This window comes from Sceloporus occidentalis, unplaced genomic scaffold, assembly GCF_023333645.1.
Source record: "Sceloporus occidentalis isolate IW3139 unplaced genomic scaffold, rSceOcc1.0.p SCAF_14, whole genome shotgun sequence".
In the NCBI taxonomy this organism is placed as follows: Eukaryota; Metazoa; Chordata; class Lepidosauria; order Squamata; family Phrynosomatidae; genus Sceloporus; species Sceloporus occidentalis.
Genome location: NW_028316994.1, coordinates 3,318,121 through 3,333,869, shown reverse-complemented (window position 1 = coordinate 3,333,869; position 15,749 = coordinate 3,318,121). Strand labels below are relative to the sequence as shown.

The window sequence follows — 15,749 nt, the reverse complement described above, 5'->3', positions numbered from 1 at the left end:
ATATTTTTCACCAAGTTCTGATGCTTCATGAGCTTTCTAGAAACATGTTATTCTGCCCAAAATGAAATGCTCAGAATCCCAGGCTGTTCAATTCACAGCCCAAAATGCAATTCGTTAGTTGCACAAGAATCACACAGTTGGCTTATGCCACTTGTATGACAAAGAAAGCTCAAAGATCATCTCAGGAACACAGCATTGAAGCACTGAAAAACTGGCCAGTTTGGAACCTCAGGAAGGCTCCTGCTCTATGGTGAAAGCATCATATTCAGGTACAGACTACCTATCTTGTCCCTGAAAAATGTGTTGGACTACAACTCCCATCATTCCAACCTGCAGGGATGCTGTCTAGGCAATATGAAATCCAACTTCTCTGGAGGGTACCAGGTTGAGGAATACTGGCTTACTGATATCCTGGCAGATATGTAAGCTAGGAGTAAATAGGAATCCATGAATTGCATTGACAAAGAGTGTGTTTATTTGGGGAGGAGAGGAAGGACACTGTTAATAATTCAAAATGATCAACTTGTTCTGAATGTAGCATCACACAAACCCTGTCAGAGGTAGGAAACCTTTGCTTCTGGTAAAAACACTGTGATCCTCACAATCCTTTGCTATTAGTCATGCCAGCTGAGGGTTCTGTGAGACAAAATTCAAAATTCTGCTGGAGGGCCACAGGCTCGGGGCTTGCTGGTCATCTGAATTTGGCCTTGGTTGACTTATAACCAGCATGAGTGCTGTGGCTATGTCCTTACAGTGGGCTTTACAATGCTCTAGAGGTGCCAAGTGAAAGATCTTGACAGAAAAATTAAGTTCTTCCCTTTTACCCTCTAATACACTGTGTGACCCTATACAGGCATAGATCTATTTAACACTGAATTTTCAACAGGGTAATGCTGAGAAAGGGATGAAGCTGCAAGAAAGGTTTAAAAGAGGTCATCTGCAAAGGCCAAAAGGCCCAATTTTCCCCACTGAGGTGGTGTCCTGTTTGGACAACAAACGTACCAAACCCCAGTTCTGGTGCAAGCAATCTGGAAACATCCAGCACATTCCACACCAGAGCCAGATTATATTCTCCCCACCTTAAACACATTTTAAAAAGTTACCTGTTACTCCAGATCTTCCAGGAAGATCCCAAGCCTTTTGTTCCTGTGCCACAGCGGCTATCTGCATGGGCATCCTGCTGAATTGCTTGGCACATCAGCCACCATCATGAGTGCCTAGCCATGTGCTCGTCACTCAGGGCCTCATTCTGACCCCAGAAGTGAGGGTCAGCTCAGTGGGACACCTGTGTAGACAGCCGCCATGGTGTGGGAATAGAGGGCCAGTTAATGGGGGCAAGTTGGAGCATTCTGGCCAATGCAAACAGGGACTGAGTCATCACAAATCCATTCCCACTTGCAAAGGTTTCTTTAAAACCTCCTCACTCCCAAGAATAAAGATAAAGACTAAAGCTTAGGGAAATGATTTTTGGATTACAACTCCCAAAATTTTCCCACCCAGTGATCGCTGGCTAGAGTTAGGGGGGTTTCTGGGAGCTGTAGTCCAAAAAAGTCACTTTCCCCCATTTTTGTCCTCAGGAACATCAACTACGATACATTTTCCATGTCTTAGCTTGTGCAAGAGATCAAATGGCTGAGGTGTATGAGGAAACAACTTGGGAGAAGTCCTCTGTAGTGTGAAATTTAAAAGCCCTTTACTTGTGTCTTGATTCATATGGGTGAAAGAAGCTAAAGTGTGCAAAAGGCAGGGAGTGAACAGCCCTCTGATTAATTCCCAGGCATCAGTTGGAAGAGCCATTGGACTCAGTCAACAGTCCCCTTGGTTGTTAGTTGCCAATGCCTAGCACAGATGTGTTGGCAGAGTTCCTGTTCTAGAATTCCCATTCAATCAAACATCTTTATCCAGTGTCACCATCACCACCCTCCCTTCCTCTTCCAGGCTCCAATTTGCATATTTCCATAGGAGTGCAGCCCTAGGTTGTCCACTTGGTTTATCAAAGCTTTGATTTCCAAAATAAAATTTTAAAAAGAGCATTAAAGCAGCTTTCCCAAGAGGGATCTCCACCATTCTGAAAAGTCAAACACTCCTTTCCCCGCCAATACAGACTGGTAATTTTCTCTAAAAATACATTGCTTTTGTTTCACTAAAAAGATAGTGTTTGGGGACAGGGAATACAGGCTGAGTTATGCAACAATAAACCTGTCTAGAGGACTAGAAGATCTATCTCCTTTTCTATTAAAAAGAGGAAGAAGGAGGAAGAGAGAAGAAGGGGTTGTGGAGAGAGAGATATAGAAAGAGAGACATCCAACTGGTGCTATCACAATGTTATCGGTTCAGTGTTGTTCAAGAAAGTCAACTCAAGTGGGACTTTGCTTCTTCTTTGAGTATGCAAATCTAGCTCTGCTGTGGATGTCCAGGCAGAACCTAAAATGGATCCTGGAACCTGCCACATTGTACGACTTGTTTCACACATAAAATAGGATTCATTTTAACTAAGCCATCCCCAACAGATCACTTATTTGCAGATGTTCCGCTGAAAGAACAACAGTCATCTGGCCCATTAGGGCACCAAGCCTGGTCGTGAGTATGGACCCATGCTTTGGCCCCAACTGAATTCTGGGGGCTAAGAAACATTGGACAAAGTCTCAGCTAAGTCGTGTGGGTTCTCCGGTGTCGAACCAGGTGTGAGTTCTGCCCAAATTTTTTCCCACACTCAGGACACTTATAAGGTCTTTCTCCTGTGTGAGTGATCTGATGTCGGATGAGATCGGAACTCCATCGGAATTTCTTCCCACACTGGCTGCACCCATATGGGCGATCCCTCGCATGGGACAGCCGATGCCTGGTCAGCTCAGAGCTTTGGTAAAAACTCCGGCTGCACTGGGCACATCGAAAGGGTCTCTCTGAGGCATGGGTTCTCTGATGCCGTGTCAACTGGGAGGTGTGACCAAAACGCTTGCCACATTGGGGGCACTGGTGTGGTTTTTCCCCAGTGTGGATCCTCTGGTGGGTAAGCAGGTGGGAGTTGCGGCTAAATGTTTTCCCACATTCTGAACACCGATGAAGGGGCTTTCCTGGGGGGTGAAGGACTCTGATGGGGTTGGAGTGAGTGACTGGGTTCTCTCCTGTCTCACCGCATCTCTGTCTCGCTGACTGGCTCTGACACTGCTGACTTGCTCGCTCGCCACGATTCTCAATTAACGGGTTCTCCTGGGAATTCCCAGCTGGGATTCCCACTGACATAGAACTGCCCTGCAGAGGGTTCTCTCGACTCCCATTGACCATCAGAGCACCTGTAGGGAATAGAAAAAGGAGGGTGCTTAAAGAAGTTTATCAGTATCACATCTACTGTCTACAAAGGCCCAGCAAACAACATACAGGCAAACCCATAAGCCTAACTTCTATTTGAAGGTGACAAAACATGAAGTCCCACCAATGTACTGGACAGAAGGGTAGATGCCAGACAGGGAGGATGAAAGCAATCAGTTGGACAGAGGTAATATGGTGTTTTCCTGAAACAGCCTCTTGACTCACCAGTAGCCACTGCATTGGGATAGGGGAGAACTGCAGTAGACAATATTTGGCCACTATTACACGGGATAGGAAAACAGTTGCATAAGGAGGTACTGGTAGCTTCTTATACAACGCTGGGAAAAATAGTTCCATTAGAGTAACCCTCAGCTCCACTACTGTAATATATCAAGAGGATTCTGGGTATATACTCCCAACTTTCCCCCTACTAGAGACCTACACTACTACTAGCAACACAAAAAGAAATCTCATTTGGCAAAGTACATGGTGGGCACAGCCAATCCACAGTCTGACATATTTTTTTTCTAACTGCACTTAAAATAAGGCCCACCACCTAAATACGTATCTGTATACCTCCCAGAAGGATGAAGAGGGTTCACTCCCTTCCACCCTCCTCACAAATCAGCCACAATAAAAACAAGGAAAAAATGGGATTTAAATAGGACCACTGGTGTTGACAAATGGCTAACAGAATTTGATTATGGAAATTATCACCAATTTCCCTGAGAAAGACTAAACATCCCCAAATGCCTTTCAGCCCTGTTCAACTGAAATACTGTCTCTCCATCTCACCTGGTTCTGGAAGGCCTTGGGGCTCCTGTTTAGGAATGCAAGGCATCTTGAGACCAGGCCCTGGGGCAGGCTCGTGTAGTGTCACTTCTCCTGAGGATACACATTCGGGATGGGGCATGAGTGGGGCAGAAGGTTCCCATGGTGCAGTGGGCAACACCATCTCTTGAGGGCTGACCTGTTCCACTTTGACCCGCACTGTAACCTGGCAAGGAGAGACAACCGGATATCATAGTGAAGAACATGGAGGGGTAGGGACTGGTAGAAAAACTCAGAGAGCCCAGTAGTTGGACTAAACAGAAATCTCAGGGTTTTTTTCGTTTTTAAAATAAAACGTTCATTCAGCACTTTCATTAAAATGCAAGGGAAGGGATACACGTTTAGTACTGTGTTTTTTAGGCTAAGCTAAAAATCCTGGGGAGAAAGTGGGATAAAAATAAATATAATAATAATAGGTGTAATCTATCTGCAAAATTTCTCCATCTAAGCAGAAGCAGGCAAACCTTCCTTTCCACATGGGGAAGGTAGGATAACAAATGATGGCCACTCTCAGACACAAGTTGGAAAAGAACCCGTTTTTAGGCCACCGGCAGGCCGCTCCAAGATCTGTACCGCACCTTGGACTACAATTCTCAAAACTTTCAGCTAGTGTGCCTTCTTAGCATGGGCCCTGTAGTCCAAGAAATAATTTCCCCCAGCTCTGCTGAAGACCTGATTCTAAGTTCAGGGGGAAATGAAAACCAGCCCAGCATGCCCCCACTGTGGTGGGACTTCACTACTTGTTGCTGTGGGCCTTAAAGAGTTTCTGATTTATGGGCACCCAAAGGCAAAGCTATCATGGGACTTGCTTGGCATTTGTTCAGAAGGGCTTTGCCATTGCCTTCTTCTGTGGCTGAGAGTGTGTAACTAATTCAAGTCACACAATGTGTATCCATGGCTGAGCAGAGATTTGAACCCTGGTCTCTGGGAGTTCTAGTCCAACACTCACACCACTACACCACACTGGCTCTAGCATCAGTCAGCTGATTCTGAACTTAATTTCCTTAGTCTTCCCTCTCCATCCCCTTTACTTTCTGTGTCATGTCTTGTTTAGATTATAATACTGAGAGTAGGCCCTATTGAATTATGTACTTGTAACAAGCCCCAAGAGACTTTCTGGCTAACAGGCAATGTATAAATGCTTCAGGTAAGTTGACTCTCTGAACTCTGGATATTCACGTAGTAGGAAATACATGCTCAAAAGTACATTTTTGCTGCCTTTTACAGCATTGGGTCATGGCCCTGTTAGCTGGAGGATTTTGAGAATTCAAATCAGCAACTGTTCCAATCATGAACTAATAGTATCCTTCATGGGGTTATATAATTTCTTTCAAACCCATGTGAGTTAGGAGCCACTGACAACATCTTCTTCAAAAAAGTGAATTATGATGAGTATTTCTTTGTTAAGTCCCTGAAACTACTATCCATCATTTTCATTGGGTAACACCCCACTTCTTCCAGATCAAATAATTTTATGATCCTAGATCTAGGACATGTAATGGGAATTTATGGTTCTCCTGGTGTTGCATTAAAATTTCCATCATCCCTCACCATCGGCTATACTGGCCAGGGCTCATGGGAGCATGCAGCCCAATAACATCTGGAGGGCTTTATGTTTTTATCTGTGCAGAATGTGGGAGTAATGAGCTACAAGTAATGCAGCTACCTGTAACCCAGAACAAATTGTGTAACAAATTTACATTTTAAAAATAATGTAGTAAGTGGGAATGTCACAAGAATCGGCAAAAACTATATATATATTGATGCAGGTTGAGTATCTCTTATCCAGAATTCCAAAATCTGAAATACTCCAGAAACCAAAATTGTCCACATGGGTGAGATAGTTACACCTTTGTTTTCCAATGATTCAGTGTACAAAAACTTTGTTTCATGAACAAAATTAGTAAAAATATTACATATAAAATTATATTCAGATGAGATATGTAAGTTGTACATGAAACATAAATGATTTTCATGTTTAGACATGGGTCCCATATCCAAGAGATTCCATTATGTATATGTAAATATTCCGAATCTGAAAAAAAAAATCCAGAATCCCAAACACTTCTGGTCCCAAGCATTTTGGATAAGGGAGACTCAACCTGTATAATGCATTCTTCTTTCCAGATACTTTAAAATTACTTTTAAGATATTTTAGAGACATATTAAGTGAACTTGTTCACATTTTATGCTATTACCTTATAAATGTCCCCACCCCACCCAAAGAGGGCAGTAGAGTAACAAGCAACAAAAGGACTAATGTATGATGTTAGTTTACAAAATATATTTAGAAGGAACGTTATCAACAAGAAATATTGGAAGGGGGGCTGGTTTTATAATTAAACAAGCTACATGTCCAATAGTTTGAAAAGGCACATGACAAGCTGACTCGGAGAAATAATGAATAAATGTTTAATCACCCATCTACAAATACAGGCATACCTCAGTTAACAAAGCCTCTCACAATGAAGCTCCTTTTTGTGAAGACTGCTTAAAGCTGCCCAGAGGTGGTGGTGGACACACCAGATGGCCCATGTGAATAGCTGCCAGGTGTCAGAATGGAGGGCCTTTGCAATGGGGGATGGTTGGGGCAGCTCTGGGGCCAGGATACTTGAGTCTGCCCAACACCAGTGCAGATAGGACCTAAGACAACATTTTCCATTAAAGAAGAAATGCTTAGGAACACAGTGACTTTGTTAACTGAGGTATACTTGTACTGTGATAAAACTCAAATGGCTGAAAGCAGTTTATGGATACGACAGATAACCTGAACAGTACTATTCTGTGGTTGGTGAACTTTAAGCATGTACACACACACACACACATACACACTCAATGCAAGGGCAGAAAAGATCAGTAAAGAGAGAATTTGGGACTAGAGTAGATCTGAACAAGAAAGAGGGGTTTTGATATAAATATAAGCCATTCAATTGTTGATAAACTAAAAATAAATCTGAAAACAATACAAAGTAATTGCTTAGTTTGTACCTACCTTCTAATGAATCTGACATATCTGATTAAATATTAAGTTTATATTAATGTACTTGTGTTAAAATGGTGATTAACACAGAATCTTCATCACCAGTGATTTAAACTGTGATTCAAATAATTAATAACAAGTCTTTCAGAGAAGTAACATATACCATGGTTTCAATCAATTTGATTTAAATGAAATCAATTCAGGTTAGGACCCCTAAAATGAAAGACACCCTCACCTGTTGCTCCCACATCCCAGCTTCTCGCCGTCCCATCTGGTAACCTTCCACTAGAGCCACTGCCTGGGCACATGTCTCCGGCCCACGTTCCCACACCCAACTCTGGATCTCCTGGGGCAAGATGGTCAAGAACTGTTCAAGGATCAACAGCTCCAAGATCTGTTCCTTGGTGCGACTCTCAGGCTTCAGCCAGCGTCGGCAGAGCTCCCGCAATCTCCGGCATGCCTCCCTGGGACCTTCCGAGTCCTGATAACGGAACTGCCGGAAACGCTGTCGTTGCATCTCCACGGTGGCACCTGTCTCCCCTCGCAGGCCGGAAGATTTGGACTTTCTGTGCTCACTCCTGCTGCTCCGAGCATCCAGGCCATTGTGAGGTTGATGGGCTTTTCCACTGAGGGCTGGCATGATACGGGTCATCCATTCGCCTCTTGGCCACTGACAGGTTTCTGCTGCTCGCTCAAAGGTTGACAAATAGGCCTCAATGTCATCTACGGGTGCCAGCTCAGGTAACTGAAGGTTCCCCCAGCCAGGAGCAGGGGGTGGGACGGGAACAGGTGCTGGCACAACATCGGCAGGTGTCCGCAGGGATTGTACCATCTCCTGACATTGAACCTCCCACAGCTGTGGTATTGGGTCGCTCCTCACCTGGGGAGGGGTGGCCCACCTCAGTAGATCACTGATTGTGCCAGCCTGGACGACGAGAGGGGCTTTCCCTGCAGCATCCCATTCCCAACTGGCCTCAGGGCACGGTGGTCCAGGGTCCTCTATTTTCACCCTGGGTGCCATTGTTTCTTCTAAAGGGTACAAAAAATGGAGGCCCAATGCTGGCGGAGGCACTTCCTGAGTGGCAGCCATTCTTCCCCCCTCTCAGGGAAGGAAATTCTGGCTGCACAACTGCTTGTCAACAAGTGGAATGGCTTGTGGAGACTCAGATTAATTGAAAGATACCCTCGGTGCGGTGCCCAGTCTCTGTCAGCCAGACTGGGGGTGAAACAGCCCAACACGAGAAGGTGGATCACCTGCCAATCCTACTGCCAACAAAAGGATTCTTGAGGAATAGGACTTTTCCCTGTTACAGAAAGAGGGAAAATACTGAGAGTTATGCTCTTTCCGTAAGCTTCCCTATAATCCTTTCCGAAGGATTCCTTCTGATTCACAGCTATGTGCCCTCTTGTTGGCCTGTGGTAGTTTAGTTGTTAAAATTACAACCTAGTGATAGCATATGACACTTTTCCCTGAGATACTCAGCAATTAGCACAGCTCAGCAAAGGCCAACAGCCTTCAGGCATATAAGACTTCAATCCCACATCACTCTAGCTCGCATCCAGGGATGATAAGAGTTGTAGTGCAACATGCCTGCAGGCTACTTGGTTTGGAAATGGTGGAGCAAAACATAAATATATCTTCAGGACTGAAAAGAAAATGAGAAGAGCCTTGTTGGATCAAATCAATAGGATATTGTCTAGCCCAATGTTCTGTTTCTCAGTGTGGTCAACCAGAAGTTTCCAGAAGCCTACTGAAAAAACAACAACACAAAGACAGGAACTCTCTCCTGCTGGAGCAAAGCAGCATATAGTATTCAGTGGCACACTGCCTCTGTACAGGGAAGTTCTGTATAGAATGAAATCAAGACTGCAATATATGGATAATTGGTTGCTGTACAGGGCTCCAGATGCAGCACTCAATTCCTAACCCCACTCCACTGTTTTCTGCCTTCCCACATGAACTCCCCTCCGGGCTTTCCACGAAACTGTCTAGGGCACTTTAAAATTGCAGGGCAAGCTACCCCTGGTGAAAATCTCTATTCCACACAACTGCAACAGGTCCAGGAGCCCTGTCCTCTTTCACATCTGGTCACGCTCCATGTCATGCAGAGCTAAGTAACTCAGATTAAGTGTGTACCATGCAAAGAATATCCTGAATTTTGCTGAGTGAGCTTGAACTCTGGTTTTATAACAAGGTTGGGAATAATGTTTCTCTGTCCATTTTCTCTAAACTACGCATAAGAAATATCCTTCACAAACAAACTTCCTGCCATATTGGTGATAGAGTAAGTACAATTTTTTTTCTTTTCAGCATCAAAGCAAAACAAGATTAGAATTTAGAAAAGCTGCTTTTCAAAGTACAATTTTTAGAATGCACAGCCATTCTGGGGAGCTGAGTTTCAAAAGAATAACTATTCCAAGCACTGAGAACAATATAGTACACTATACTCAAGACAGGAATCGGACAGTGTACCTACACAACAATTACAGTACCCATATTTGTAAACCACTTTAGCCCTTATGCCTCTATCATATGGAATCCTGGGTTTTGCAATTTGGTACGGTACTTAGAATTTGCTGAACTACAGCACTAGATTTCTCCAACAGAGATTTCACTAAATGACCAATCAGTGGTTTGAAACTGATAAAAACTATGCAGCTTAGATACATGTTGAATATTCCACAGAAGTAAAATGTGATTCTTTCAAAAGGGAACCTGAGATCTAGTCTTTTGCAATGCCTTACTATCACTATTGCAATAGAGGCGGCAGTTTCATATTTATTTACTTCATTTGTTGCATTTATATGCTGCCTTTCTCCCAGTCGGGGACCCAAGGCGGCTCCCAGAGTCAGTTAAAAAACCTGAACAATGAAATTTTAAAAACAATTAAAACCATCACATAAAGCAACCTAACTTTAGTTTTAAAACAAAAGTTTTAAAAGATAAAAACATCCCATTAAGAAGTTTCCCTGCTTGTACATTTAAAACCTGCTTTAAACAAAAAGATTTTTGGCTGCCAGTGAAAGGAAAACTGGGAGGGGGCCAGCCTAGATTCTCCTGGATGGGAGACCAGAGCCTGGGAGTGGCCACTGAGAAGCCGCTCTTGTGTGTCCTACCAAATGAGCCTGCGATGGTAATGGGCCCAAGAGAAAACCTTCCCCTGTAGACCTGAGAACTCTGGCAGATTTGTATGAGGAGATACCTAAGGGCAGGTCATGGCTAGGACTTTGAACTGTGCCTGGAAATGAAAACTGTGCCCAAGCCTACTTACCTGGAAGTAAGCCAGGGCTTACTGAACCCAACAGGGCTTACTTCAGAGTAAACATGTATAGGACTATGTTGTGATATTTTATCAACACAGTCCCTGGACCAAGAGAAGGGCATATTGTCTCCACTTAAAATATTACACATGGACAAGTTTGCAGGATCAGCCCAAAGGTCCACTTGGGGGATGAGCAGACAGGGCAGGATAGCTTAGGCCAAGCCCAGGCGGGTGGTTACAAATCTGCCTACTGCCGCGTCACTGACCCACTACTGCCACACACACTTTATCTTCTTCCACCATCACTACTAGTTAAAAAAAACACTCTGTTGAGCATCTGACATGGAAAAGAGGCACCTGGCTACATCCATGTGACCAGGTGCCCCCTTTCCCTGTCAGACGCCGTGACAGGGATCTTCTCAGAAGCGGCGATGGTGGAGGGAGCTAAATGGCATGCAAGGCTGTCTAGTTTGCCAGGCAGTGCTGCAGAGTTTCTGAGAAACACTATGGCAGATAATGGGTCATTCTGACCTGTGCTAAAGCCCCTTTGAGCCGTGATTGGACCGGGACCGATGAATCGATGTCTGATCTGCCAGAACCCAGCTGGGGTATTGGCCTGCGTTGTCCAAACAGGACAATGTGACACCAGGGGAACACAGGCCTTTTGGCCCATATGGACAGGCTCTTGGTTCATTATTCTGTTCCAAGAAACCCCATCCAGAGGGGAGGGATGGAGGCTCAACGGTAGATAAGGATTTAATTCTTAATTGATTTTCTTCTCAAGGGAAGCAATGAGTAATTTTAGCAATATTTTTCCTGATGTGAGAAAGTCTTTCAAAAAAATCCTCAGAGTTTTCAAAGCCTATTTGCAATTTGGGGCTTGCTCTGCACATAATTTGCAAATTGTTGTTTTGCATAGAATGGAAACAGCATTTTCTGCACAGAAAATAATATTTCTGCATAAAAATTACATTCTGTGCAGAAAATGCTGGTTTCTACACAAAACAACTATGTGTGAATTTGTGCAGAATAAGTCCTAATCTATAAAGATTATTTTTGGTCCAGGATTTGTCTCATCAGGGTTTCTCAATGCTTGAAAAACATTTTTTTCAATCATTTTGAGGGAATATTTTCAAATATTCCTTCCATCCCTAGTAGAACAGCAAGTGCCTGGAATGCAGAAGGAACAAGATTAAATCCTCACCATCTCTAGTTCCCAGTAGATGATGTGAACAGTAGCTATCTGAAGAATAGTAAAGCTGCTGCTACTTAAAAATAAGACACTACTGAGCAAGAGAGTGAAATACTCTGACCTGCCACAGGCAGCTTGCTATGGTCCATTTCTTTTAAGATGGTGGGGGAAAGAGATTCTGAAGTAACTCAAGGGTAGAGCATATGCTTTGAATTTAGAAGGTTTTGGGTCAAAGCTGGCACTTCCTAGAAAGGGAATCTCTTGGCTGTTGGTCCTAAATTAGTCTTTGAAGGGTCCAGGAGTCCCCACCCAACATCAAAAATCGACCTCCCCCCTCCCCTCCAAAATTCCTCCATCCCCATGTAATCTCCAGCCTCTAACAATCAGAAGGACCGTGAAACAAGAAAGGCCAGTACTTTCCCCTACATAGGCTAGGCAATTCTGGGAGTTGTGGTCTGAAGAGTAACTTTTCTAAGATCCTGTCAAAGTAGAAAATTACTGTAGAAAATAGACAAAGAATTTCAGGTTTTTTTCAAGTCAGCTTCTACAAGGACAGGAATTGTGTGGCCCTTCAGGTGTTTCTGCACTGGAGCTCCCTGCAGCCCTAGCCTGTATAGACAATAACAAAGAATGCTGGGTGTTGCAATGCAACCTCTAGAGGGTTGCACAAGTCTCACCACTGATCTAAAACCTCACAAGTAGGGCTTGAGGTAACAGCTTTCTGCTCTTCTGTCTCAGCAGCTGGTACTCCAAGGTGTTCAGCTCAGCCTGTGATCAATACCACTGTAGTTTGGGAACTCAGATAGTCCACAAAGGGGTACCTTTTCAGGTCAATCCTGCACCAAGCTACAATCGTTTTCAACACACAACCACAAGACATTTCGTAGACAAACCAATACTTTGCCAATACCCACCAATCTACAGTGGCAGAGATTTTTCATATATCAAGAAATTTTTACTGCTTCAAGAATGCTGAATCTTTAATCTGAAGAACAGATTCCAGAATCCCATGTAAGCAAACTTACAGAGGATGCTAGGAGCAGGGGAGCACCTGAGTCAAGACTGTGCAACTTGTGGACTTCCAGAGTTGCTAAGCTACAATTCTCGTCACCCCTCACCCTTCTGTATGCTGGTTATGGCTGATGAAAGTTGAAGTCCCACCACTACTTGGGGTAGGCAAGCTGTCTAAAGCTGGCCCATGAAAGACCAAAGTGATGTGCACTTCTTTTCTCTAGGTGTTTCATTCTGAAGGTAAGGTCTTGAAACAGGAGCTTTAAGGCCAGGAGGTCAAATTTTGGAGAAAAGATGAGATCACCTCTCAATGCTTCATATGCCCCATAGCTTAGACATGGGTCTTTTCCTGGTTGACATTATTGTCCCACAAAATTTCTGGGTGCTGTTGAAAGTGCTGTTTGCACTGACACAACATAGCATGAATCAAATAAAAAAGTCCATCTAATCCAGGGTTTAGAAAAGGTATTTTCTGGACTACAACTCCCTGAACCTTACTTCAGCACTGCCCAAGGTAGCTGTCCCACTCTGCCTTATGGTAGGGCTGCCCAGGTCTTTCTTCTGAAATTGACTACACACTAAACTAGGGTAGATTGATGGGAGTCACAAAATAGAGGATGTATCATATTGGGAGCACATTTCAAAGAACTTCCTTGTAGGGATGTAATAAGTCACAAGTAAGTTGGTACCATCACGGATCTCATAATAACCTATAACAGGGTTTAACCTGAGTTCCTTGGAAACTTAGGTGTTTATCACACTATACTCTTATAGTGCTACTATTCCACTTTAACTGCTCTAGCTGCCTCCTGTTGCATTCTGGGATTTGCAGTTTTAAGGAGGGGTATTTAGAATTCTCAGGCAGAGAACTTCTGCAGTTAAAGTGGAATAGTAGCACTATAAGAGTATAGTGTGATAAACACCTATGTGTTCTTCAAGAGGTTGCCAGTGATTCTGCAAGTGTGGGCACATCGTTCTGAGCTGCAGATGGAATATTTTTTATGCAGGAGTTCCCTGAGAACTTTTCAAGGCACCCTTAAGGGGAAAAAAAAAGATTGAGAAAGGCTGATCTATACCATTGTTAAGGATACAGCATCCCTTTGAGAGGAGCACCAGTGGCTCACCTACACCAACAATGGGGAACATTTGCCCTTGAGCCCAATATTTCAGACCTTAGTCCCCACAATCCCTTACCATTGCCTGTGTTGGAGGGAACCATAACCCCAGTTGTTTTAGGGAAACCATAACTCCAGAATTTGGAAAGAGAGCAACAGTTCTCAACTTCCAATTCATTCAAACACTGTCTGCCACACACAAACACACATTCCTGCTGTGGGATGCAACTATGGAGTTACTTTGCATCCAAACCAAAATCCCCTCTCTCTGAAACTCAGTACTGGAGCTACTCTTGACCTTGCTTGGTCTCTCTTGCAAGCCTAGGGACTCCTTATTCAACGCCTTTTTTCTTTATGGTATCCCTCATTTTACAGCAAAGGACCCTTTATCTAGCATGAACCTACATACAGTGGGCCCTTGGTTTCTGCTGGGGTATAGTTCCAGAACCCCTATGAATATCAAAATCTGACAGATGCCCTTCCAGCCTTTGTTTTAAAACCTCCAAAGAAGGAGATCCCAGCACTAATCTAAAGGCTGCAGGACATTTCCCCCATCTTGGACTGCATGGCTTCTGAGAGCCCACAAAGTTGTTTCTCCCCTCCCTGCCCTTTGGGAAAATGGAGGAAAGACCCTGTTGTACAGTAGCCATAAAATGGGGTGGAGGTGGTCCACAAACGTCTCTTCCCTTTTCTCACTGTTGGCCATCCTGGTCTGTGGGATTCAAAAAGAGATGCAGAATTGAGTGGATCGTCCATTAAAGGGTGGAAACAGTTTAATCTCCCTTTCCAAGGGAAACCCAGAACTCTGGTCTGATCTCCCCAAACCTTTGCTAACTCCTCCTCCTCTCTCCCTCTCAAAATATACCCCATCCCCAAGTCTCAAATCTTCCCAAAATCTCTCCTCAAAGTCCATCTATCTTTCCTTCCTTCCTTCCCCTTGTCCTTTCTTCCTTTTCTCTTTTCCTTCCTTCCTTCCAGCTTTCTTTCTCTTTTTCCTTCCTTCTTTCCCTTTCTTTCTTTCCTTTTCCTCATTCTTCTTTCCTTCCTTCAGCCTTTCCTTTTTTTCTTCCTTTCCTATTTTCCATCCTCCTTTCTTCTTTCCTTCCACTCTTCCTTTCCTCTTTCCTTCCTTTCCTACTTTTCCTCCTCCTTCTTTCTCTCCTTCACTCCTTCTTCCTTTCTCCTTTCCATCCTCCTTCCTTCTTTCCTTCCACTCTTCCTTTCCTCTTTCCTACTTTTCCTCCTCCTCCTCCTTTCTCTCCTTCTTCCTTTCTTTCCTATTTTCCATCCTCCTTCCTTCCTTCTCTCTTGGGCTCCATCTTCTTCCCCTTCCCTGGCTTCCCCCATTTTAAGCCCAGGGCCCTCCTCCCTCCTCGGAGCCGGAGCCCCAGAGTCCCACTCTTCCCCTCAGTCAGCCCCCATTGTCCCCGCCTGAAGGAGCCTCGCGGAGGCGGACGCTTTCCTTCCTTGCTTCCTTCCCTGGCCTCCATCCCTGGCGCCCTGGGCCTCCTCCTCCTCCTCCGCCTGCTCTACCTGGGCCGGGGAGGCACTCCTGCTCCTGGGTCCCTGCGGCTCCTTCTTCCTTGGCTCAGGGGGAGCCAGGCGCCGCTGGCCCAGGGCCGGGAGGGCGGAGCAAGAGCAGCAGCGCCACCTCGGATCCCTCGCCGGCGGCGGCGGCGCCCATCCCGGCCCTGCCCTGGGCCTCCTCCTCCTCCTCCTCCGCCGTGGCCCTGCCCCGAGCTGCCCTCCTCCAACGCCGCCGCCTCCTGGGCCTCGGCCTCCAGGTTGTTTCCCGGGCTGCACCGCCGCCGCCGCCGCCGGAGAGGAGGCCGGGGTTAGTCCCCCCTCCGCAGGGCGAGCACTGGCTGCGGCCCCTGTCACTCAGCCACGCCGAGAGGAGGAGGAAGGAGGGGAGGGAGCCGGCCTGGGACTGAAGGGACAAGGGAGGCCCCTCGCCCACAAAACCCTCCTCCTCCTCCTCCTCCTCCTCCTCCTCACAGGCCCAGCAGGGAAGCAGGGAGCAGTGCCACGGATGCCCCCCTCAGCCC

At 45.2% G+C, this 15,749-nt stretch overlaps 1 protein-coding gene across 1 annotated transcript; it reads right to left on the bottom strand.

Moving 5' to 3' along the window:
• Nucleotides 1-438: 438 nt before the first annotated feature.
• On the bottom strand, nucleotides 439-15,485 carry LOC149303561 (uncharacterized). Its single transcript, XM_089479755.1, has 4 exons — nucleotides 15,235-15,485; nucleotides 7,356-8,424; nucleotides 4,105-4,306; nucleotides 439-3,293 (listed from the first exon to the last, which is right to left on the bottom strand). The coding sequence occupies exons 2-4, from the start codon at nucleotides 8,208-8,210 to the stop codon at nucleotides 2,650-2,652; spliced, it is 1,701 nt and encodes a 566-aa protein (XP_089335881.1). The 5' UTR covers nucleotides 8,211-8,424; nucleotides 15,235-15,485; the 3' UTR covers nucleotides 439-2,649.
• Nucleotides 15,486-15,749: the final 264 nt, after the last annotated feature.